The following is a 24,099-nucleotide window of genomic DNA, read 5'->3' on the forward strand; positions in this document are numbered from 1 at the left end:
ATGTTTACCAAGTCCGCTGTGAGTAAAGGGAGGTTGTGCTGTTAATGTGGCGGTGGTGGTGGCAAGCGCATGTGCAAAACAGGACGCTTGCATCGTGGCAGGCCACTCTGTAGAGATCCTCACGTATGGGTGTGGTCTGTTCAGACACCCACGCGCACGCACACACACACACACAAGAAGAAAAAGCGCTGGGGTATCCTCGACATTCTTTGCCAGCACTTCCTTGACGTCTCCAGTCCCAAGAGAGAATGCGCGGTTGGTGGCAACGAAAGGGGAACGAAAAGAAGGGCTGGGTAGAGTCATACATGTCAGTGTACATGCTTCCTCGGCGTGTGCTCGGGAGGCCACGCGTAGGTGATATATCAAATCCATCTGCTGAAAAATTCTCAGTGAGTGACGCGACGCAGGATATGGGTGACGGAGGGGAGACTTAAAAGGTAAGCCACCGGGCTGATGCTGGACGCCAGCGCCGAAACGAAACCCATACCAACCAGAATGCACAACTGGATGTACGGAAAGGGGAACGGCAGAGGCAGCTCTGTAAACAAGACGTTCTGTAGCTGCATCGTGTAGGCCACGATGAGGCCGACGATGAGCCCCAGGATGCCCGACGACACGACCAAGACGAAGGCTTCCCAGATGTACACGCGGTACACCTGAAAATGTGACATGCCCAAGCACAGCAGCACGCCAACCTCCTTGGAGGAGTCGAACACGTTGGAGGTCATGCTGCTCATCAGCGAGAAGAAGCAGATGAGCATGATCATGATCTGGGTTATAATGAAGAAGAGGTTGAGGAGGTTGGCAGCTGAGGCGACGTTGCTCGTCACATCCCTAATGTTCCTCACGGTAGCTGTACGACCCATCTCGAAAAGGCTCCTGGTGAGCAGGTCATCGAGGTAGTCGAACCACTGAGGGTCCTTCACGCGCAGCCGAAGTCGCCCCACCCTCCCGCTTAGGACGCTCATGCGGGACACATTAAGCTGCCGGAAGAGCCCAGGAATACTCACCACGAGATCACCCCTGCCGGTCGAGTATTTGGACATCGATATTGCTGGAGCCAGGTCGAGTGTGGCAAGAGGACGGACTGTGGTCCGACTCACAGTCTGCTTGCGTAGCCTTACATTGGACTCCGTCCCCCTCTCGAGCAAAACGACACCGTCAGCGTTGCCAACGCCAAGGTGTTCCGCCGCGCCAGAGGACATGATACCCTTGTAGAGACCTTCAGGGCTGTAGAGGGACTGCACAAGGCCGTAGCGGCCAATGATACTCTGAAAATTGTCAATTTTGAGGTATTGGCTATCCATCACCTCAAAGTAGTTAGGCGAGAGCAGCCTCAGGGTCGTCCTGGAGCTCTGTAAGCGACCAAGTGAGATGATTTTGGTGAACCGCGAGGACGAAACACGGGAGCTGTTGTAGTCGTAAGTGTATGCGGAGATGATGCCCATCTCCTTTTGCTTTTCGAGAATCTCCTCTATGGCCCAGTACTCTTCCATCGTCATGTCGCGTGTGGTGAAAATCATCTCGCAGCCCAGACTCTGGCGAGACGAGTACTCAAAGGAGATCAGCTGAATCTGCACCACCACCGTAATGAATATGATAAAGGCGAGGGAAAGCGCGTACATGAGAGACGTCTTACGGTTGCGGCGCCGATGCGCACTGAGACTCTTCTGCATGAACGAGAACACCGCCTTGCTCTCCCAGAACAGCAGCAGATAGCTGATGGACGTCTGCGCCACTCGCTCAAAATTCATTGCAAGCAGCACGAAGCCTGCAAGCAGTCCAATGAGAACGCCGAAGAAGATGTAGAAGATCAAGGCCAGGTTCATCGTGATTAACGCGGTGGGGAAGAGGTAGTAGACAAGGAACCCAAAGACGAAGAACAGCACGCCGAGGGCGAACATCGGCCCGCTCCACTGTGTCGAGTCTTTGCGTTGGATCTTGTAGATGACCCCGCTGTTGCGGCTACGCGAGGTGTTGATGGCATCGGGAAGGCTCTGCGACACCAGTGAGAGAATCGGGAAGAACGAGGCAACGATAGGGATACCGAGGCCAGCGAGCGTGGCCCACCCGACGGAAGCCCCCGAGATAAACATGGGCAGCTCCACGTTCACTAACTTCAGGAACATAAACCTAATTCCCGTATAAGCGCCCTGCCCAGCAACCAGACCAATGAGCCACGCAGGCAGGGTAAACGCATACGCATTGGTGAGCACCAAAAAAATCAGATTCTCCTTGGTGAGACCCACCATGCGTTGGATACCGAGCTCGTACTTCTTTGTTTCGACCCCGACCGTGAGAAGGGTATAAATTAGCACAACGCTCAGGAACGCCAGTGCCAAGAGGATGACGGACATAGTGAGCCCAGTGAAGACACTGAAGAGGCGGGTCGAGAACAAACCGGGCAGCTGCGTTGCAAAGGCGTTGATCTGCATGAGCCCGAGCGACGACAGTATCCTCGATGACCACGCCACCACGTTGCTGCGAATCCTGTTGTAGTTCGTAGGACTGTACACCTTCAGTCGTGTCGCCGGGTTCATGATGAAGTACACGGCAGACGCGCACTCGTTCGGGTTCGTATTGGCCACCCCCTCTACACCAGCGGCGGATGTGTACGGCCCCAGGCCCTTCGAGAGGTCACGTAAGAATGTCTGGAAGGACACAATGGCATAAGCGTCCATACCTGGGAACTTGCGCTGGGACTCCGGCATGATGGAGATGACCTTAAACATCATGATGACTTCCGCCGAATCGTTATGCGCTAGCTTGCTGACCGCGAACTGAGTGCTCGCCTGGGCATTTCCGTAGAGGATCACCATGTCACCCACATTCACCTCACCCATAAGAATCGAGGCGCGGTGCGACAAGATCACCTCCCCTTCGTTCAGCGTAGGTTGATTGTAGTCCGTGCCGAGCCCCATACGCGCCTCTGCCGCTGCGTCAATCGCCACGAGGCCCACTATGGCGGTTCCGTTTGGGAGGCAAGAGCTCATGCATGAGTCAATATCACTGCATACACTTCCGTCCGCGTTGTACCACATTCGCGTCAGAGTCTTGTTCGGGCACGACCACGTGGTACGAGCCCTGTACATGTCCAACAAGCGAGGGGCGTTGTATCCATATTCGGGGTCACTCTCAGGGAACAGCTCTTTGATGACTGAGTAGTTGATGCTCATGGCCTGCTCCATGACCCCGCCGGGTACGATTTGGAGGTCATACTCGCCATTCGTCTCTTCAGAAAGACGAAGAAACACAATCGGCATGTGGACCAGCAGCGAAATCATCAGAACGCATAGGAGCACGACGACGAGCACGGAGAAGAACCCCAGGCAGTAGCTGCAGGTACGCGCCTTAGCATCCGTCCACGCCAGAGAGAGAAAGAGTCGCATCATCTTGACAGAGGTCCAGATATTATGCATGATGCGGCGAAAGGTCGTCCATGTCGACGGGGCCTCATCGTTGAACGCCAAATCGACGGCAAGACGCCGATTCTGCTTGAGTGGCACCCGCTTGGGTACGCTGCGGTTGCTAGTCAGCGTGTGGATCGTATTGATATCTTCCAGGCCTCCAGCCATGATGGGCATGGGGTCATTGGTGCCATCGAGTGAGCTTTCCTTCCTGTCCCCATTCAGCGCTACCACGATGTCATTCGGGCCGGTGGTACCGTTACGCATTCGCCCCTTCGTGATCTCGAGCTGCTCAGACGCAGGGGATCGGCCCGCTGAGAAGTGCGACAAGTCGCCTGAATGGTTTAACCTGGCTGCCGCCATTTTGGTACCCTCCTCAGTTCTTGCTTGTATATGTGTGCTTGAGTCGGACGTTTGCCGCATTAGCGCTGTTATTGCCTGCTACGCTGCCGTAACTGGCACACAAGAGACGGGGATTCCTTGTGGCACGGGAAACAGTAGAGGAAGGAGGGCTGTCAATGGTTCCTGTACGTTTCGCTTCTGCGATGAAGCCCACTGAGTCTTAAGTTGATTGAGTGTTGTACAACTATGCGCCCACTCCTACTCTTTCCCACTTGTCATGTATATATGCGTGTCTGTACGTGGAAAGATTGAGAGAGAGGGGGAAAGAGACGAGGCAGTGCACACCAAATAAATAAATAAAATCAGAAAAACAAAGAGTGTGTTCACGAGTCGCCAATGGAGTCGGGGAAGGGAGAGAAGCACAAGTCACATGCACCAAGACCGTATACCGTACACAATCTGCCGACCCAAAGCAGAAGAAACAAAGGGAGAGAAAACTCAAAGAAAGGGCTTTGCCCCACTTCTTCGTAGCGGCCACAGGGGTGACACACACACGCCCACACCAGCAAGCAAAATGGGCACCGTATGCAATAGAATCGAACACCTGGAGAAAGATGAGAGGTGGCCTTGAAGGGGAAGTCAGCTGCGGAGAAGAGAGACACAACCAAGGAGGGGTGACTGACCACACACAGGCCGGAGTATGTGTAAGCCGCTTAAGTGCCGAGTACTAAACAAGCTACACACGTAAAATACATGCAAGTAGAGGGCCTAGAAAGAAGTGCGAGGGACAGCACCGAGATGTGCAGTAAGAGAGAGAGAGAGAGAGACTTGGCGGTCGCTCAGAGTCCCGAGAAAATAATAATCAGAAAAGTGAAGAGAGGATGCGTGGTGGTTGGTCCAGTCGGGAACAACAAATGAAGGTGAAGCACGCAAAGAAGGCAACCAAGGAAATGATGTAGGAGGAAAAAAGGGGGGTGGGGTGCACAGAAAAGAAAAAAACAGCGCAATCAAACAAAGGCAGCCGAGACGCAATCGTAACGAGAGAGAGAGAGCGCGAAAGTGGGTGAGTGTGTGTAGGGGGGAGGAGTGTACTCAGCACCGTGTAAAGGCAGAAACGTACCCAAAAAAAAAAGAAGAGAAGGGCAGAAAGGCGGAGCAAAGATGCGCGGTGTTCGTAAGCAGTGGCAGCAATGAAGCAAAGAGGCTAGCAATAGAGTGTGATACGCGGGTGCGAAAGAATGAATGGAAGGAACAGGAAGGGAAAGAGGGGAGACGCTCAGTTGTGGTTTGTGTGACAACGCATATCACGATCGAGTCCACGAAGAATTAAAAGATAGCTAATACGTAAACGCTTGTGCACGAGAGACTGAATGCGATGAACCGTACAATGCAAAGGCTGTGAGGCCCTTTTACTAGACGTCTACTGAGACGCGGGCAGGGAAAAAATGCTCTGCTACGGGGGTCCACGACTCCCGGGTAACAACAAAACACACTTGAGGAAGAGGGCCGAAGACAACAAAGCTCAGGCAAAAGGAAAGAAGTGTACGAGGAGACACGCCTCCACCTTTCCTTTTTTTTTCTTACCTCACCAGCACAGCTGAAACAAGCGAAAAAAAGCGGGAGAGTAGCAGAAGACCGAGGTTGATTGTGACGAAGGTGTTTTGGCTGATTACCGAGAACTAGCTCTTAGACGAGAGCTGGTCACTGGAACGAGGGCGAGGGGAGGAGGCGTTGTTGTAGGAGTCGAAGCAGTTGTTCAGGTCAGTGATGGGGGGACGGGGATGGGTGGTGGAGAACGGGAGAAGAAGTAAGGAGAGTAAGTGCGAGTGCGACAAGAAGCAGAATGAGGTACACAAAATGCTGGTGCGAGTACAGTAAGTACGAGTCGCAGTGATGCTAATCACGCGATACCTATCCATCAAAACCCTCATGCAGCGGCGTCCAGGAGGTGGTGGACGGGCACCACAGGCAGCGAGGGGCGATCGTACGCAACGGAGCTCTTGTTAGCGTCGTTCTCTTTCTTCAACCGGGAAAAAAAAAGAGCAGGCGTTAAAAGAGTCGTAACAAGAGCCTTTACGTTACCGGTAGAGCCCAATCATGATCAAGAATGGTGACACGCATCCTGCAGAAGAGTCTTCACCGCAATCCATCCAAAAGAGCCCAGCATAAAGGCGCGAATTCGACAGCACAAGACCGAGTGGCACGAGGTGGAGGGGGGGGCATGGAAGAGAAGGCCTGTTGTAGAATGACCATCACAGCAGAACAATAGACAGGCCTCTTTTCGATTGCGCCACTCTTTCAAGTAAAGCGCTGCAAAGCCAAAACAAGAATGAAAGGTAAGAATGTCAATCACTGTTTCTCTTCAGTGACTGTGCGTGTGCGGCCGCGTGTGGGTAAATACCAACAAAACGAAAAGTGAATCACAAGACGGGAAGGGGGGGGGAAGGCGGGGAGGGGTCGAATGCGCCTGTACAGAGAACAACCAGGAAGAGCCACGCAGAGGTACACCTGCAGCAACAACCCACACAACAGCAAGCGCACAAAAGATAACATACATATGAAAGCAGAAGAGCAACAAGTACACCCGCCGTCTGTACTGAGAAGAACACGTGGCTGCCGTACGCTGAGGGACGTACCGGACGACGTTCATGGAAATAAAAGGCGGTGAGGGACTTCGCAAGAGGGAGCTCAAGATGGCACAGGGCAAGCACAGCGTGTGCGTGCAAGTAGAAAGGAGGGATCAAACGCACACACAGAGACACTGATCTGCACAGAGAGATGACAGCAGCAAAAAAAAAGCCTTTGATTTCTTTTTTCCTCCAATGCTTCCCTTTTCTGCCCCAGAGCGTGCGCTGCGCACCACTCTGTCCCCGGACCTGTCGCAGGTTCATCGCATGATGAGATGCAGCAACAGAGACGCGATCAACCACTGTAGACTCGGTCGCCTGGCTATGGTTTCTTTTTCAAATTTCACCCACTTCCCGCTCTGCAGGTCGCCTCACCACCGCCCCTCATCATGTCGATAGCCACGTAGTGCGCACCTCACGGGACGACACGCAGGCTCCCCACGCCAGGAGGCAGTGAAGGCCGTGTAAGACACCTTCGAGACCCGCTGACAATCGTCCCATCACCTGGATGGCACAAGCATCTTCCCGGTCGCAGGCTGCTCCGACGTCACACCATCCAGGAGCTGACCGTCGACATCAGCAGCGATACATCACCCAGAGCTCCCCTGCACCGTAGCTGCTTGACCCTGTCAACACCAGGAGTGGTTCGGCACTGGGAGGGAGAGGGGAGGGGTGCCTGGCTTTCTCTCGCACCGAGTGATGGTGGTGAATCCCGGCAGACCACGCGCTGAGGTATCGCCCCACGTGAGGGGCGTCGAGAAGAAGACCAAAAACAGCACAAAAGCGGGGCAAAAAAAAAAAAGAGACTTCACACACAGCCGAAAGGATCGCCGCATTTCAAAGCGTTGGGAGCGTGCGGCATTTTGATCTCCGAGCACCGGAGCTGCGCGCCAGAGGAGGATCAACGCCACGCGTGGCAGCACACCGCAGCGGGGCACGCTTTAGAAGGGCCTGTTGCTCTGCTCCCCCACCATCGGAGACGATGTCGTGCGTTTGCGTGAGCTGCATCCTAGCTTTGTCGACATGATAGCTGGCACGGCCGTCCTGTCGGCAGCGACGACACAGAAAAGGAAGTCGTTCTCGCGGAGTATGGGCGGTAGCGCACTCAGCAGTAAACGCCAGCGAAGTCTGCACCGATTTGTCCCCTTGCGTTTTCACATGGATTGGAGGTTTAGAAGTCGCCATAGTAGCTGCTGACGGTGCTTTCAGGCTCGTCCAGTGCAGAGCCAAATCAGTATCAAAGGTAGAGAATCTACCAAAAAGAGAACGCAACGTATGAAGCGTGGACGGCGACAGAGATGGCAACGCGCCGTTCGTAGAGCGCACTGCTATACCTAGAGATTCGCCTTTGTCTAGCGGTTCCACTATGGCTTCATCGGGGAGTCTTTGCGAGGGTGTGAGGGTCTGAAGGGCACCCGATGCTTGCAAGAGCCTCCACAGGTCGTACCCGACGCAGTGCAAATCCGCCGCCACTTCCCCCAAACGCCGAGTGAGCCTTTTCACCTGTCGTTCTCGCCTCACCCTATTGAGCAAGTGGTGTGTGTAGTGAATGGGGCGTACTGTCCACAGTTGTGTTCCAATGCTCACGCACGTCTTGTGGGTGGGAGCCATTACAGCAAGATCATATTCAGGGCTGCTGTTTCGAATTGGCAGTACCGGTTGTCGCTCTATAGTGTGACCTAGCTGCTCGAGTGACTCTAGGCACGAGAGTACCTGTTCTTGGCAAAGGTCACCGGCGTTTGCCAAGTTGCGCAACCGCAGCTTCCAGGACTCCAGCGCGTCAACGTCGAAGAGCACCACAGTCATGGCACTATGATTGCTGATGCAGCCTTCTCGTCTTACTCCAACCGCAGTGGAACAGACGCTCAATGGGTGGCACCCCATCAAACAAAAAATATATATATAAAGAAGAGCAAAGATGTTCGGATGCACAACGATGCAATGCAAAGCAGCACCCGCCCACGTGCGTTTAGAAACCAAAGTGGCCCCATGAGGGCATGAGATGAAATCACAGCGGTAAAAGTAGAGGCGTGTGGGAGGGGAGGGGGGGCATCATTGGAGGCCTTTCTCCTCAAGCAGTTACCGGCAGTGCGCGGCAAGGCGACAGTCATATGAAATCCGCTTGCGTCCTATTAAGAGCATTTTAGGAAACGACAGACTGCGCGTGTAGTAACCAACAAGACGCTACTGCAGGTCCTGCAGGAAAGTAGGGCAGTACGGGAAAACGTGGCCACAGCAGTGGTACCGGTTCCACATCAAGTGCCCTTCGCTGAGGTACGACAAAACGACCGAGGCGTACTAGAATCACGCAACTATTGTGAGTTCTGTGAGCTGCGGATACTGCTTCTCTTATTGCTGTCCCTCTCACAGTCTATTCGGTTTCTACATCAAAATTCCAAACTGTGTAACACATGAAAAAAAATCCCGCGAAGCCTGAGGGAGCACAGCGTTAGTGACTACCTCCATGCCCGGCGCATGAACCGCCACACTGCGAAATGGAGAAGAGTTCGCACCTCCAACAAGGGCATCATTGCGACGGGTAAAGAGAGAGTGTGTGTTTTTTTTTGTTCTTCTTCATTAATGTGCTCGTTTCACAGCGAACAGGTCCGCAGCGTAGCATCTGCAACAATAGCTTGCGTGCCTTTGCCGCACCACGGCTACATCCCGGTTGATTACGCCGGACCATATACTCCCGCCGAAGCGGGCCGTGTGTCAAGCGCGCTCTTTTGGCACTGAACCTCGTCCCTCTCTCAGGTCCGTAGAAGGAGAGCGAAAGGACGAGGTGAGTTGAGAATCAAAGGAGACACTGTAGAGCTACATCGAGGCACTTCAAGAGGAGAAGGACAAGTTTGTGACCGACCCAAAACACAAGGCAACAGAAAAGGTCACTGTCGATATTCACGCACAACCACATTCGTGGAGCCTGGACACGGTTGACATCATCTACAGTGGAAGACCCCTCCACAAACACGCTACTCAGCTCGCCTCGACGACGGGGATAAGAGTGAGATAGTGAGGGCCGCGCACACACGTATAAAAGGCAAAACGTGATCACCACAACACAGCAAATTCGGAGAGAGACAGGTAGAGAGAGAGAGAGAGCAGAGGGAGGAGATGTGCAAAGTCGTGCATGCCCACATCCATACGCAGTGGCGCATCTTCGTTAGCATGTTCGTCTTCCTTAGTTCTCTCCCCTTTCCGGCATTTAAAGAGGTACAACACGAGACGATTTTCAGTACATCAGGCGAGGAAAGAAAGGGCGGTATTGCACCTTTGCGTCATCGAGAAGGTGCAACACACACACACACACACAGAGAGAGACAACCTTTGCGCGCGACCCTTTCGCAGAGCAGGCTGTCCATGCGCTCCGCAACACGCTACACGACAAGGCGGTACAGCTTGTTCCTGGGAGGCAAAACTAGACCATACTCAGTGCAGCACACACAGCGTAAAGCCTGGACACATCCATCGGCGTTCCAATCGGTACAGGCGCACTGACGCTGTCGAACATTGATGACGAATGCGGGAACACCGGCACCCACCTCGGCGCCATCGCGTCGGGTTCCGTGAGGGAGTCTACTGCCGTATCCGCGAGTGTCTCCTCCGTGGCGTCCTTGTGAAGCTTGCTCTGTGCATTGCGCTGCAGCGAGCTCCCAGAAGCGTCAGCAGAGTGCAGACGCGGCAGTGCACTGCCCGGAGTCGGCGCTGCAGTGCACTGATTCGACGCAGAGAGGCTGTCAGGCGATTGAGTACACCCGTCTATGTTGACGCTGATGTCTGCTGCGTCGGACATGTTTTTGAAGAGGCTCTTTGAATCGGAGAATGCCAACGCAGCCACCCGCGCAGCGAGGTCCTGCAGCTGAGCGGACAAACTCACATTATACTCTTGTTGAAGAAGTGCTGAAACGGCAGTCTCCGGCCCGGCGCCGCTCTTCTTCGCCCCCTTCTTCCCGCCACCCTTCTTGCTGTTTATCACGGCACCGGGAACTCCAGACACACCCGTCGATGATGGGAGTGCAAAGCCGAGGGCACGTACAAGGCTCAAGAGTCCATGATCCGGCACCTGCAGCTCCTCGTCGAGACTGCCGTCGTCAGTCGCATTGGCCTGGTCCTCGGAGAGCGACTTGAGCAGTTGCAACGCGCGGGTCTTCCTTTTGCCCTTGCCAGATGTGCTGACGCCCCTTGTAGCAAGGGTAGCTGCAGCCACCTCCATGCGCTTCTGGCCTTCGGTAAGTGCCTTCTTTGTTGTCCACATGCTTGCGACGTCGGGGTACAGAGCATTCACGTCGACAGTTCCAGGAAAGGAAGAGATGCTTGCATCACCCGTTCCCTGGGGTCTGCGGATCAATGGCGGTCGCAGAAGCCCCCTTTGCAGTACCGAGAGCATGCGACGCAGCGGGTTAGCGTCGCTGTTGTGGCCCTTTTGTAGACGCGACAGTGCTTGTGTGTACTGTTGCCGTGTCATCTGGTCAAAAATGTCCCACTCGGAAAGCTCCACTACCACTGTGGAGTCCTTGTTTACTAGCGCCGCCGGATCTGCATCGCCAGGGGTGGGGTCGCAGCAGCACACAGGCACTTCGCGCTTGACGATACGGTTGACAAGCGCCTCGGAGGTGCCGGCACTTACCTCTCCCCAAACAATGTAGCTCATGCGGACAGCAAAGGCGATGTGCAGCAGCGAGCAGCTGTCCGCCTCCTCGTGCAAGTTCCAGCTTCCTTGGTCCACTGCGTCGGCGAGGCTGTCCGCCACAGTGCATCGCCTCACGCTGACGTCTCTGTCAGCCTTGGAGAAACCTCTTTCATCGCTCGGCGGCACGTTCAACAGCAGTGGTGCGTCGGTGAATTGCTCAAACTTCACCTCATCCTCAAGACGAAGCAGCTCATCGTACTGCATAAAGTGGCTCAGCACAGCTTGCACGTGCTTCGAGGTGCCCCGGATAGTCGAAAAGGCGGCTGTCAGGCCCTTTTTGAGCCACGCTATCGGAATGAATCCGTCACAGTCCTCAGCGCCTTCGGCAGCGTAGCACTCGTGGCGAGTAGCACAGCTGTGCAGCACACTGTGCATAAGAAAGGATTGCTGCTGCTCAAACACGTCGAGTACAACGGTAAGGTAGGCATCGTAGAACTGGCTGCTCGACTTGGTTACTGGGTCGATAGTGAAGAGGGCAGAAGGGCGAATGAGATGGGAGGGCTGGTCCAGCGACAAGGCGAAGCGCAGACGCTGCAGTTGCAGGCCGGTGAGCGGCAAATGGCCCACAATCGCGTATGGGTCGAGGCTCGTGTCGTTGCTACGACCGAACACGGAGTGCAAAAGAGAGAAACGAGGCGTGCCACAGCACGACACAGCATACGTCGCAAGACAATGGCGCTGTACCAGCGCGAGGATGTCATCTACGGAAAGAAGGCCTCGCGTCGCGCTCAGGTGCTTGGTTGTCTCGTACCGACGCTTGCGGTCAGCTCGGCGCTTGCGTACGTGGTCAAGCTCTTTTTTGAGCCTCACTGCCTCCCCCTTTGCTTGCGCAGCGTCTTCGGTCCTCTGCTTCCGATAGTGGCGACGAAATGTATCCAGCAGTGCCGTGTGTGGCCCGAGGCTGGTCATGATCTGCTCTTCCAACGCAGTCCACTCCGACGACACCTCGTCAAAGGAGACGGTGGCGAGAGAAGCTCCTGTGGGATTCTCTGCTACCCCATTCAACTCTGCGCTGCCACCACCACCTTCCACACACGGAATGCCACGATCCTCGACATCTTTCGATGCTATGAGCGTCTCCCGCTCGCGCAGGTAGGCACGAATGTTGTGCAGAAGCTGCAATTCGCGGGCCCGCTGCGACGCTGGGGGTGCGGGTGCCTGCGCGTCGTCCGTAGAGGTGTCCCCCCCTTTCTCCTCCTGCGGCTCCTTCTCTGGCACGGTGTAAGTCGTGGTGGGGTGCAGGTGTATCTCTGCCTTGGGATGAAACGGCAGAATGCTGCCGTAGCCATCCCCATCGCTGTCCGGCTCGATGTCCTCTTCCTCGCCGTCCAGCAGAGCTTCATCCATCACGTCAACAGCACGGGTGAGCGCCGTCAGAGGGTCCTCTACCTCCTTGGGCATGATGGGTGAGCTAGCCAGCTGCTCAGCAGCTGTGCGACTCGCAGTACCGTGTATGCTAGATGGAAAGCACTGCAGACGCCGCTCCAACAGCCCCACGCTATCCAGCTGAAAGGCCTCGATACCTGCAAAGAAGTTTACTGCCACCATCTCCGGAATCAGTTGATGCGCAACGAGGTAGAAAAGGCGGAAGTCAGGGTCCAAGTCCTTGTACTCCAGTGTGTAGTAGTACAGTGCAGCAAGTAACTCGCGCGCCTCCTCGGCGAGAATATTCGCCTCCTCCTGGGTTGGCACATCACGCATCGGCGAGGCAGCGCCCTCCTCAGTCGTTGGGGCTCGCTGCGGCTGAAGCACTACGGCGAAGAAGATGCGACCACAGTCCCACACTGAGTCTGATGCTGTATTTAACTCGGGAGAGGAGGCGTTCGTCGCGCACCTGCCGCCGAGTTTCCCAGCGGACGCCCCGCTAGTCAACACGCCACGCACACTCAAAAGTGTTGCCTTGCTAGGCGACACCCTCGACTTGGTTGGCGCCCCCATCACCGAGCACGGCTGCGGCGCGGTGAAGCGCGCCGAGAAGTCGACGAGGGCCGCCAGGAATGACTGAATCACCACAACGTTCTCTTCCTCATCGTCGCTCTCATTAGCGTAGTTACTTTCATCGCCCACGACTGGCCGACGTGCACCGCTCGGCGAGAGATTCCGAGCGGCACTTCTAGTTCGCTGGGTGCTCTGCGGTTCCCGTTCGTCTTCTCGCCTCGCGTTGACAATGCCCACACGCACGCTCATTTGTTGCGAAAAGGCCGCCAGTCGCTCTTTCCAGAAGCAGCGGAGCACAAAACGAACGGTTGCTTCGTCATAGTGGCGCTTGTTTGGGGTCGTTGAGAGGAGAGTATGCACACGCGCCTCCTCGGCACTGGCCGCCTCGTCCACCGCCTTGGAGTTCGCCTCTTCCGTTGAGTGATCAGTGGCTTCGGCAGGCTGCGGCCGCACCAGCAGCGTCCCTGTCCGTGAGCGCAGAGGTAGCAATAGAGTAGCAACCGTCAGCAGCGGCACAAACTTGCGGTGCAGTACCGCACTGTCGGAGACGCCCTCCCGACCTCTGAGGTAGTCGATGCTGTAGCGCTCGTGCCAACGAATGACACGGCACGCTACCGGTCCGTGTAGGTTGGTGAGCAACTGTTTCGGTCGGCCTCGGCAACTCACCTCAGCAGTCACTTCGTCCACGATAGTACAGAAGACAAGGTGGAAGTCGTAGTGCTTGGCGACGAGACGGCCGCCCTGTGGTGACCGGCTAAAAATCAACCCATACAATGGCTCCATGGCAGCAAGAGTAGCAGCGGCAGCTGCTGGTAGAACCTCCCCCCCCTTAACTTCCTGTCCCATCATCCGGAGCAGTCGCTGCTGCAATTCGGCCGGATTCTCGAGCGCTACGTAGTCGCCCAGGTGTCGCGCAAGGCGCACAAACAAGTACACGGACCACAGCGGCCTTGTGGTGAGCATGTAGTCGACATACGAGTACCGTCCTTCTAACGTGCTGAGCTCTTCGTACCCCCACCGCAGCTTTTCGTACTTTTCCTCAAGAGACCTCTGTCGCCGCTCGCAGAGGAGCACGTACGCGTCACGACGCGCGATCCGCCGCTCCAGTCGCTCAAGGTAGTGGAACACGTCGGTGAGGTGGTTGTGCGCGGCGAGAGCCTCTTTTTCTGTGTTCTCAAAAACACGACGGGTCTCTTGCAGCGCCCGCTCAGTCTCCCGCCATAGCTGACCCAATCGCACAATCTCTTGTTTTGCGTCGCTAAGCTGATTGTGCACAATCCGCTTTGCCTGCTGGCTGCGCTGCTTGCTCTGCTTTGTCGCCGCTGACACAGCGTCGCTGGCGCGGTCCTTCCAGCCATCCAGTTCGCGCCGCATCACCTCCAGTTGGCCTCTCATGGTGTGGTGCTGTGTCGCCCACCGCGCTCTCGCCTCCTCCGACGCCTTCATCTTCTCAGTGCACTGCCGGTTTTCGACCTCCAGCTCGTAAAGGCGCACGCACTTCCCGTTGAACGCGGCTTCCAGCTGCTGCAGCTGCGCGCGCAGATACGTCGCCTCGTACCCCTGTTGATCCACCATCATCCCCATGCCTTCTGCTGCGCAGAAGGCATGGGGAAGTGCAGCGGAGAAACCACTTGCCGTGTCCTCCGAGGGGTCGAGGACAAGACGCTGGAGCTGTGGGTTGAGCTTGTCCTGCACTGCAGATGCGCTCATCCGCGATAGAAACTGCGATGTGCCGTGAGTCTCGCCCGGGTGCACTCCGCCACCGTTCGCCCCGACATTCTCTGAAAAACCGCTGCCCTTTACGGCTTCATCGTCGTGCACAACGCTGCGGGTACCACGCACCCTCGTTGACGTCAACGAGGGTGGCAGGGTACCACTCCATTGAATGCTCTCCTCCAGCGGAGGTGCAGGAACCGCAGCAGGCCATGACGTGGACGGAGCTCCGCCAAATAACGTCTCTCTGCCGTCTGCCTGGCGACAGTCGCCGGTCAGGTCCGCCCTTGCCCGGTCACCTCGAAAGTCCTGCAACAGTGCGCTAAAGCCGACGGAGGAGACCGGCAGGAAAGAGACGTTGCCATAACCAAACAAGTCGCCTGCGGCAGCACTGCCCGGTACACCGCCGCTGCTTGCGGTCGATTGAGTAGGTATTGTGGGGTAGGCTTGCGCACCAATCAGAGAGCGAGCGGCATGGCGGACAGTGACACTCTCCAGTGGGTTGACGAAGAGCGGTCGCTGTCCGTTGGTGAGCGACAGCTCCGACGTTTTGAGACGCATCACATGCATCACCTCACGGTCTAGAAGACCGCGTACGTCAGTACCATAGATTTCGGGGTGACTGCACACGTACTGGAGGCAGCGTCGCAGCGCAGCGAGCGGGTCCATGACAACATGACGAGTCCGCTCACCCTCGTCAGGGGACGGAAACGCCGATGCTCTGTGTGGGAGTATGGGTAGAATCGATAGCGAGCGCGTGGCTCGCGGTGAGCCATTCAAAGAGGTGCTTGGAGGCACTGGTGGCGAAGGTGTGCAGGTGCCATCGGTTCGACTGAGGAGGGGAAGGGGGCACAGATGCTTGGCGGAGGAGCTTGCTCCTGTCGCTGTGGTGGAAGTCTGCGCCTTCGCCCGCGGTTTCTTTTGAAAAGGCGCACTAGTGTACATTGGCCATCAATAGATATACATATATGTGTTGAGCGCGCCAAGTCGCCTTCTCGCTCCTTCACAGCAGTGCCTCTGTCCTTGTGCATGTGGAAACGTGGTAGTGAGAAGAGGAGGGGGGGGGGGCAGATTCCAGCACGAGAGGAAGGAAGAAGCCGAAAAACTCAAAGAAGGCACATACCGCGAACAGTGAGTACTGCAACGAGGCAGAGGCAACGCGAAGATGAGGAACACAAGCGAATGTATACGTGCAGACGCGCGCGCCTGTTTTACACGTCAACGGCTTTGGAGACACAAAGTCAGCTGGCAGAAAAAAAAGCGTGCATCACAGCGGATCTCAACTGATGACCTCGCAACTCGTACTCCCCAGCGCCTGTCGCGCCACAGCAGTGAGTCACGCACCGATTCCTATGACTTGACCATGAACACACGCACAGAGCGACACAGACACACATGTGTTAACACACACACTCACACCCCCAAGGGTATACCCCAAAGCGGCGCTTGCCTCGCTGCACGCAGTAGTCGATACCTGCGCGTGAATTCATCACTGTAGACTCGCAAGTGCAGGACAACGTATGGGGGAAGGGGGAGGGCTGGTCTAAACATGGAGACTTCTAACCGCTGTCTTGTCATCCGTCCGCAGCCGTGCCACTGACAGCGGTGCTTTTGACTACGGATCCCTCACACACACACACACACGCACACACACCCGCTCTCTGCGTGTGCCACCGTGTGCTTGTGCAGCTCTGCCTGCACGCTGTAGCAGGGGGGTACAGCCCAGACGAATACAAGCAACTTACTCCTGATTACCTGCACGTTGAATACGAGGATGAAAGACATAAAGGTGCGGTTGAGAAACAACAACAGCAACGAAATCAAATGGAAAAAAACACCACAAAGAAACACCTCTTCAACACCTGCGCAACGACAAAGCCCGACGCACAAGCATTACGGCATACCATAGTAACAATGCGAGAGTACACAGCAAAGAAAGAGTACTGAGCAAGCACTAGAGAGACGTCCCATACAGCATGTCACTGCTACAGAATTAGACAGAATCACGATAAAGAGCGAAGTGATGGCAACCGCAACTCGCGACTTTGCCTCACGTGCGTGCACACGCACGCAGCACGTCTGCAGATATAGATAGGTATCGGTATGAATAGGCAAGCAGAAGCTCTCCAGAACACACAGAAAAGAGGGTATCACACGTGACAAACTAGCGGAACAGCTGGCGTTGCAGGACCTCAACGCGAACACCTTTTCCTCACTACGAATATAACAAAAACTTCGACGTATATGTCGCTCGCTCCACTGCGTTCCTCAATCCAGTGTCGATATTGCATCAACAGGGGCGAGCAAAATATAACACACATGACGAGGGAAGAAAAAAAAGACATGCGAGAGATATCGGAAAGGTGCATTTATGGGTGAACTTTAACACCTACCTGCTCAGGGGATTGTCAGTGCTGCACTCTTCGGAGGTATCACGTGGGATAGTCAAGCAAGAAGCCTCCCTAGAAGCCGCCTGACAAGAGTCCTCTTCGTGGTATTGCCGATTGCGATCGCCCAGCAAGTTGAGCAGAGCCACCATCTCAGCCTTGCCGTGCTCTTCGCAGTGCTTAATCCACGGAGACTCCAGCAACTCAAAGGCGCTGCTGCGGTGCTCTGGGTTTTGTCGAAGGCACGAGTCGATGAAGTCCTGCACCTCCTGAGTACACCCGGTGGCAGCCATGAGTGGATACTTTTCCACACTGTTGATTTCGCACAGCAGTGCCATGAACCCTTTGCTGACAGAGTAAAACGGGTAGTGGCCGAGCAACATCTGAGCGACCACCACGCCGACGCTCCAGATGTCGCTCGGCGTGCTGTAGCGCCGCCCTTGAATGCGCTCCGGGCTCATGTACGTCGCGGTACCAACAAAGGAGTTGACGCCGATCGTTTCCGCACTGGTCGCAATCCCAAAGTCAGCCAGCTTGACGCAGCCGGTGGTGGAGAGGAGCACGTTGGCTGGCTTGATGTCGCGATGGATTTGGCACAGGGACTTGTGCTGATTAGGTTCTGTCACGATGTTCGATTTCGTATGCAGTACGGCAAGGGCGTGGAGCATCTGCGACGCGATATAGCCGCAGACCGTCACTGGAATCTTCTCTGTCTCAGCGATGAGCTCATCGATGTTACCCCAGTTCATATACTCCATTACCAGTCGCAGTGCCCTGTTACGGTAGAAGGCGTTGTACAGGTTTACCGTGTACTCATTTGACTGTGCGGTAAAGATATTGCGCAGCTCTGCAGCGACGGTCTGACGTGTGCGACTGTCGAGCGTTCTAGGAATCGTGATTTTCTTCACTGCAAAGACACACTTATCTGCCGTGACATACATGGCGACGTTGCCCTGCGTGCCCTTGCCAAGTTGGCGAACACGCCTCAGGTTATCGAAGTTGAGATCGGGTCGTCGCACCTGCAGATCGCCTTCTCCAGTAAACTCAACGCCACAAGGGCCTACGCGGATGTTTCCCACAATGAGCTCATCGCTATCCTCTGGCTGCTCTGCAGACGGCGCCAACTTCTTCGCGGGCAGAGGTTTCAGTTTCGGCGGCATAACGGACAAGAGCTGTCACCCAAGGATGGAAAAAAAAAAAAGCACAACAGGGGGAGGAAGTCGGCGGTAACGTGCAGTCTGCAGTAGAAATTCCGCAGAGGTCGAGCAGCAGTGAGCCTAAAGAAAAGAGCAGCAGGAAGAAGCAAAGAGTGAGCAGTGAGCAATCAGACACACAAAGAGAGAGAAAAAGATGAAATCCAAAGGCACAGGGAAGTCAAGCAAAAGAGGAGGAGAAAAGAAAAGAGAGAGAGAAAAGGACACAGCGTCAGCCAAACCTGAGACAACGAGGTCTAGGACGCAGAAGAAACTGTTGACGGCACCTCTTAGTTGCTTATTTTTCGTCGTTCGTTTCGCGTTTCAGTAGATGTTGAGAACGGTTAGTGTGCCCTGTGAGAAAGAAAGGGAGAGGGCGCGGGCAACGTTTCAAATCGGCTCTCGTGCGAACCCCTCCGTTTGTAGGGAAAAAAAAAATAGACGAAAAGGCACGAAAAAGAGGCGCTCGTACATGCGCCTATCCAAAGTCGCAAGTGAATTTGCGTTTTTCTCCCCTCTCTTTTTGTGTGTTGTTGTTTTGCTGTTTTGTGTGTGACGTTTGGATGTATATTTGCGGGGGCAAGAGCGGAAGAGACGCGCGTGCGCGCACGCGACGGGGGGTGGGGGTGGGCGGCAGACAGGCGTCAATCAAATGTCCCAAACTGAAGGGCTCTAAAATCCTTGTCGATTACGTGAGCTTTGGCAACCGCTGTTGTCACCTAAGGAGAGACAGTCTACGAAAAGGCGTGTAAGGGAGACCTACAGCTCAACCCAGTCAACGAAAAGAGTCCTACGTCGTCCTCAGATGTGAGTCCGTTCACGAGTGCGCTTTCTTCGTGGAGTAGTCAGGGACAGTTGCTTGAGGGACTTCGCTATGATAGAGAAGGTGGCAGCGGGTGAGTATAGTTGCCGCCCAGAACGTTCTGTGAAAGCGAAGGGTAATTAAAGTGCCTCAACGAGGAAGAGCCGATCACACAAAGGCGGCAGAGCGTTAGTTTGGGGTAGGGGTGGTGGAACTGAGCGAAGCAAAACTACGGAGAGAAAGCGCAGTTACACAACTGCCTTCCTTGAAGCCGCAGCTCACTAGGACATGGGCTTGTACGGGCATCGTCGTGCGAGCAGTAGAAGGACTTATGCGTGCTGCGTCATCACGTGGAATCCAGAATCTGAAGTGGCACGGAACTGGCGGGAGAGAAGTACAGAGGCAGAGAACACGCGTCACTGACTCATTGCGTCCCATCTTTTCCACGTCTCTCTTGAACACAATGCCGGACTGTCGTTGTCAGCAACTCCTCCTCGCCTTTCCCCCTTGCACACATAAGCGTTGGCGGATGGGGTGAGCATCTCGCCCGCATCCGCCCTGCGCTTCGATTTCATCAACTGCTTTCCCCAGAATAAATATCGAGGCAAGCGGGTTCACTGTGAATCCTACTCCTTCCTGTACTTCCTCGTTAGGTCTGTATCGCTGGGACCTCAGCAACCACCACGCTCGAACAGCACGAGGGGAATTTAGAGGAGAACGTAATCAATAAAAACAAAGAAGAGCGCAACTCATGCAAGGAAGCAAGAAAAGAAGAAATGGGCTCCGAATCGGACAAGCACAGAATATCGTGCGTCCTTCGTTTCTTTTCCATCTCTCCACACATTTCTGCCTTGCTCGCTGCGCGTTTGCTGTGAAGACCGCCTACACCTAAAGGGGAAGGGTGAGATGAGGGGCAGCAACGCCAAAAAGAGAACAGACAAGACTCCACGCCAAGAGACCTACCTGGGCGGCCACCAGAGGTGAAAACACACGCACACATAAAAGAGGTCAGGTATCGAGAGAGGAAAGGACGGGTGCGTGCGCCTGCATACACGCACAGCGACATAACCAAGGTGCTGTGACGCAGGGCGCACATGCACTCGTGCTCACCCTTGCGTGGCGCCGGTAAGCGCAAAGGGGGGGGAAGGGGGTAACGCGTTCACTGGCGCAGACGCACCATCACCATTCTCTTGCGCCCAGGGGCATCATGCTCCCAGACTTCGAAGTACTGCGGCAGCATCCGCACGGCGCGTCCGACGGAGCCGAAGTGGTCTTCCAAGGTAGAGGTGGCCGGCACAGATAGGTACATACCGACCAGCGCCCTTAGCGAAATGCCGTCCTTACCAACTGGTAGTTGAAGTAGCTCGGCAATGGCCTCCTCCACACTCATCCGTGGTTTCGACGGCGATGGTGTCGCGCCTAGCCGAGCCGCTAACTTTTTCCGAACCATGGTTTTGCCTCTCTCAACGTAAACGTCAATGCACTTGCTGGCAGAGAAGTTGAGCGTGTGCGGGAGGGCTGCGCGCATCACCGGCGGCAGCCGCGTCATCAGGTCGATAAAGGGCACTGGGTGGTCCGGCAGGAGGTTGGCGATCTCGTCATAGAGGACCTCGTGCAGCATGAGCGGATTATCAGGATCCAGCAGCAGCAGGTGGCGCCGGTGGCTCGGAATCGCACCTTCCCCGAGGACCCGCACAAACATCTTGCGCTCAGCCTCGCCAACGAGGGAGGCACATCGGTCTGGATTGTCATCGAAGTCGTCTGGCAGAACCACACGATTAGCATAGCGGAACACGCGTTCCATGGGTGGAATAGGGGCCATGGTGCCCCTAGGGTCATGCGCAATGACGTACATAAGATCGCCACTAAGCTCAAATACTTTGCCGTGGTAGCGCAGAAAACCCACCAGTCCTCGGTAGCGGTCACGCAGGTGGCGCCGCTGCTCCACGGTGAATGCAGAATATAATCGCTCCACTGCAAGCCAACGCCAAACTTCATCGATTGACCTCACTTCCCTCCACCGTTGCTGCCGACATCGTCGGAAAAAGCAGTCAGTGGTGGACGACTGCAGTGAAGGCGGCGAGGCCAGAAAGCTGGCAGCGATAACGAGCAGCTCCGGATCGGGTGAAGTGGTTTCGTCCAAGTCACTCAGACTTCGAGGCGCCACATCTGGTGGAAGGCGCCGAACGTAGAGTTCTTCGAGGGGCAAACCAAATGTCGTTACCTCATCCATGCAAGGACCTTTCGGTGGTTCCCGCTGAGCTTGCGAATCGCTGACGCGCTGCAAAGTCGGGATGCTCTCATCGCGGTAGGTATCTACCTCGTTGCCTCCGTCTTGAAACACCTCTCCGTCACCCTCCCCACCTAACGCAGCACCCCTGAGCTGATGAGCGTCCTCAACAGTGGCGGAGAAGTCACCCTCAGAGTCCAGCGGGGTAGCACCACCGCCACGCTCCTCCGCAAAGTCATCCAAGTCGATCAGCTCTTCCGCCACCGCTTGCTTGAAGGCTCTCTCTCGGTCATCGGCGGTGGACGTAGTGTTGCCTGTCTTGAGTGGGCCGGCACGGCTCTTAGCGGTGCCAGTTTCCTCCGGAGTACTAGCGACGTCGACAGACCACCAGCCGGTTATGCCTTCCTCCTCTTCGACTGCTTCACGTGCCGGAGAAGCCTCGTCACCGCTCTCAATGCTTGGTACGGCAGATGCACTTGAGGCGGGCGAGGCTACCGCATCCGCTTTCCATGCGCTCCCGGCCCCTCCTGAAAGAAGCACGTGACCCTCAACAAAGAGGTTATGGTCGCCCTTCTTCAAGCTCATTAGCTGAAACACGTGCACGTATTGCGTGATGAGCTGCACGACAGCAACTTCACGTGTTTTGTTGACAAACGCGAGGTCGTCGGGTGGAAAGCTATTCACCCATTGAACGAGGTTCAACGGACGGTAGCGCTCCCGCACGAGTGGTTTGCCTTCTCTCGGTAAAGACACCTTTTTGCTCGCCATACCGTCTGAGATACCCTCTGGTGTCGGCACGCGCGGGAGGTTGCGGACGAGAACAGCGAGCATCTCGACACTCCAGGGTCGCCGCATCGAAGCACCACGGGGTCCCCTGCGCAGTGAGGGAGCCGCCTCAGCGGCAGCCTTTTCTTCAGCCGCGTATAGCGGCTCCACGCCAGACTTGCCGTCGGCAGTGTTGGGCGCATCAAAGTCTATTGCTCCGTGGCTCCGGAACTGCAATAACGCCCGATCCGCCTTTCCGTACCCGGGATGCTGGCGCACAAACCAGAACTCAGAGTTCAGCTGCACGAGCGCTGGTCGGTAGCGATTTGGAGAGTAGTGAAAAAGCATCGGGTAGTGCTCAAACACCATTTGCGCCAGCGTTGAAGTCGAGCGGGCCGCCTTCTCTATTCGCTTCATGATCGCCGGAGGTACCGCCGCCATGACATGACGACTCTCCACAGGAAATGTCGGGACGAGTGGGATAAACACCTCGGCAACCTCAGAGGGCGTAAAGAAGCCTTTCTGGCGATGTATCTGATCGAGCTTGCGCATTTCAGGCCCGAGGTACGTCACCATGGCACTTGAGGGGAGCAGCTGGTTGTACCTTTTCGTTGAATATGCCGAGATCCCTGACGCGTTGAAGCCCTTGCAAAACAGGTATCCATCCAACTTCCACCGCTCCACCTCCTCGCGGCGTACAGGCGGAATGGTGAGATCGATGGAGAAGTTGCGCGCCACGCCGTGAATCACCGCCCGCAACGTCGGCTCCGCTATGTCACCCTTCGTTCCGCCATCGCTGTTAGAAGAACCCACGTGTGGGGGGGAAAGGGGACCAGCAGGACCTCGAGACCCTCCATCCGAGACTGGGCACGAGTTGGACGGAAACAGCCGCGTATTTTCTTCTTCAGAGAAGTAGTAGGCGGAGCCTCCGCTCCAGTCGAGAATCATACGATCCGGGATCGTTGCTTCCTTGACGACGGTCTCCGCCTTTGATGTCGTCGCCTCTGCTGGTTGGGGCAGTCGTGCATTACCCGAGTGGAAACCTGTACCAGACCGGGGGCTGCGAGGATCACTCTCATAGTTTGACTGCCATCGGAGCGGAACATAGAAGACGGGGATGTGGGAAAGGGTCGAAGCTGTCTTCGCTGGACGGTGCTCGGAGAAAACAAAGACGGCGAGTCGCCGACGCATCTCTCGCACCCGCGGAGGCTCACGATGAAGGCGCACTTCCAAAAAAGCTGAAGTGACGTCTTTGCCTTTTGAGTCCTGGCAGGGGGGCCAAAAAACAATTAAAACAAGAGAAGACACGAAGTAGACGAGAGGGAGGCAGTCACGGAAAGATGCTCGGCTGCATCGCAGTAACGGCACGTTGAAACGCCAACATCAGTCCTGCAGACGCCTGTCTTGGCGCGTTATTGGGCCCACAATTCTTTGTGGTCTTTCAGAAGCCCGATAATGCGACTCATTCTCTCGAATGGTCCACCTAGTCCACCGAAATCGTGGGCATGCGGGACATTGCCCGTAGGCTAGCACAGCCCACTGCAGAAGGCAGGGTGGGGGGTCGTCATGTACCGCAGAGATGGTCATTGCCACTTAACCTTCCGATTTACTAACTGTCTACAATGCCACAGCTGTGGCATGGCGAATCAGAATCAAAAGAGCAATGGAGAGGAACGAAGCGAGCACAGACAGACGCAGAAGCGAGGAACAGCCTCGTCCGATCCAACAGTCGCAGCGCCCAGGAATACACCCGCACTCCTGCAGAAGACAGCTTTGAAGAATGTATGATAAACGAAAGCGGTAAAACCAAGGAGCACAAGCAGGAGAGAAGGAGCCAGTGAGAGTAAGGTGTAAACGAGAAGGGGGAACCATGGAGGAGGACACAGAGAGGAGAGCGGACTGCCCCACAAAGGAACCCTTGACGAGGAAAAGCGTGAAGAAGCAAAGACGTAATGAGAGCGACATAAATCGTAGCGGTATGGAAGGAAGGGCGGTTTTTTTATAG

General features: G+C 55.6%; 4 protein-coding genes across 4 annotated transcripts, besides 1 other annotated feature; all 4 read right to left on the reverse strand.

Annotated features, from left to right (window-relative positions):
* Positions 1-386: 386 nt before the first annotated feature.
* On the reverse strand, positions 387-3,830 carry LPMP_201740 (hypothetical protein; the record flags this gene model as incomplete). Its single annotated transcript, XM_010700073.1, has 1 exon — positions 387-3,830. The coding sequence occupies one exon, from the start codon at positions 3,828-3,830 to the stop codon at positions 387-389; it is 3,444 nt and encodes a 1,147-aa protein (XP_010698375.1).
* Positions 3,831-6,577: 2,747 nt separating this feature from the next.
* Positions 6,578-7,113: a repeat region.
* A 2,681-nt stretch (positions 7,114-9,794) lies between these two features.
* Positions 9,795-15,662, reverse strand: LPMP_201750 (hypothetical protein; the record flags this gene model as incomplete). The annotated part of the gene is made up of 1 exon (XM_010700074.1): positions 9,795-15,662. One exon carries the CDS (start codon positions 15,660-15,662, stop codon positions 9,795-9,797), a length of 5,868 nt encoding a protein of 1,955 aa, XP_010698376.1.
* A 1,444-nt stretch (positions 15,663-17,106) lies between these two features.
* Positions 17,107-18,264, reverse strand: LPMP_201760 (protein kinase, putative; the record flags this gene model as incomplete). Its single annotated transcript, XM_010700075.1, has 1 exon — positions 17,107-18,264. The coding sequence occupies one exon, from the start codon at positions 18,262-18,264 to the stop codon at positions 17,107-17,109; it is 1,158 nt and encodes a 385-aa protein (XP_010698377.1).
* A 1,994-nt stretch (positions 18,265-20,258) lies between these two features.
* Positions 20,259-23,285, reverse strand: LPMP_201770 (hypothetical protein; the record flags this gene model as incomplete). The annotated part of the gene is made up of 1 exon (XM_010700076.1): positions 20,259-23,285. One exon carries the CDS (start codon positions 23,283-23,285, stop codon positions 20,259-20,261), a length of 3,027 nt encoding a protein of 1,008 aa, XP_010698378.1.
* Between the last annotated feature and the right edge of the window lie 814 nt (positions 23,286-24,099).

The sequence above is a fragment of the Leishmania panamensis genome (genome assembly GCF_000755165.1).
Source record: "Leishmania panamensis strain MHOM/PA/94/PSC-1 chromosome 20 sequence".
NCBI lineage: Eukaryota > Euglenozoa > Kinetoplastea > Trypanosomatida > Trypanosomatidae > Leishmania > Leishmania panamensis.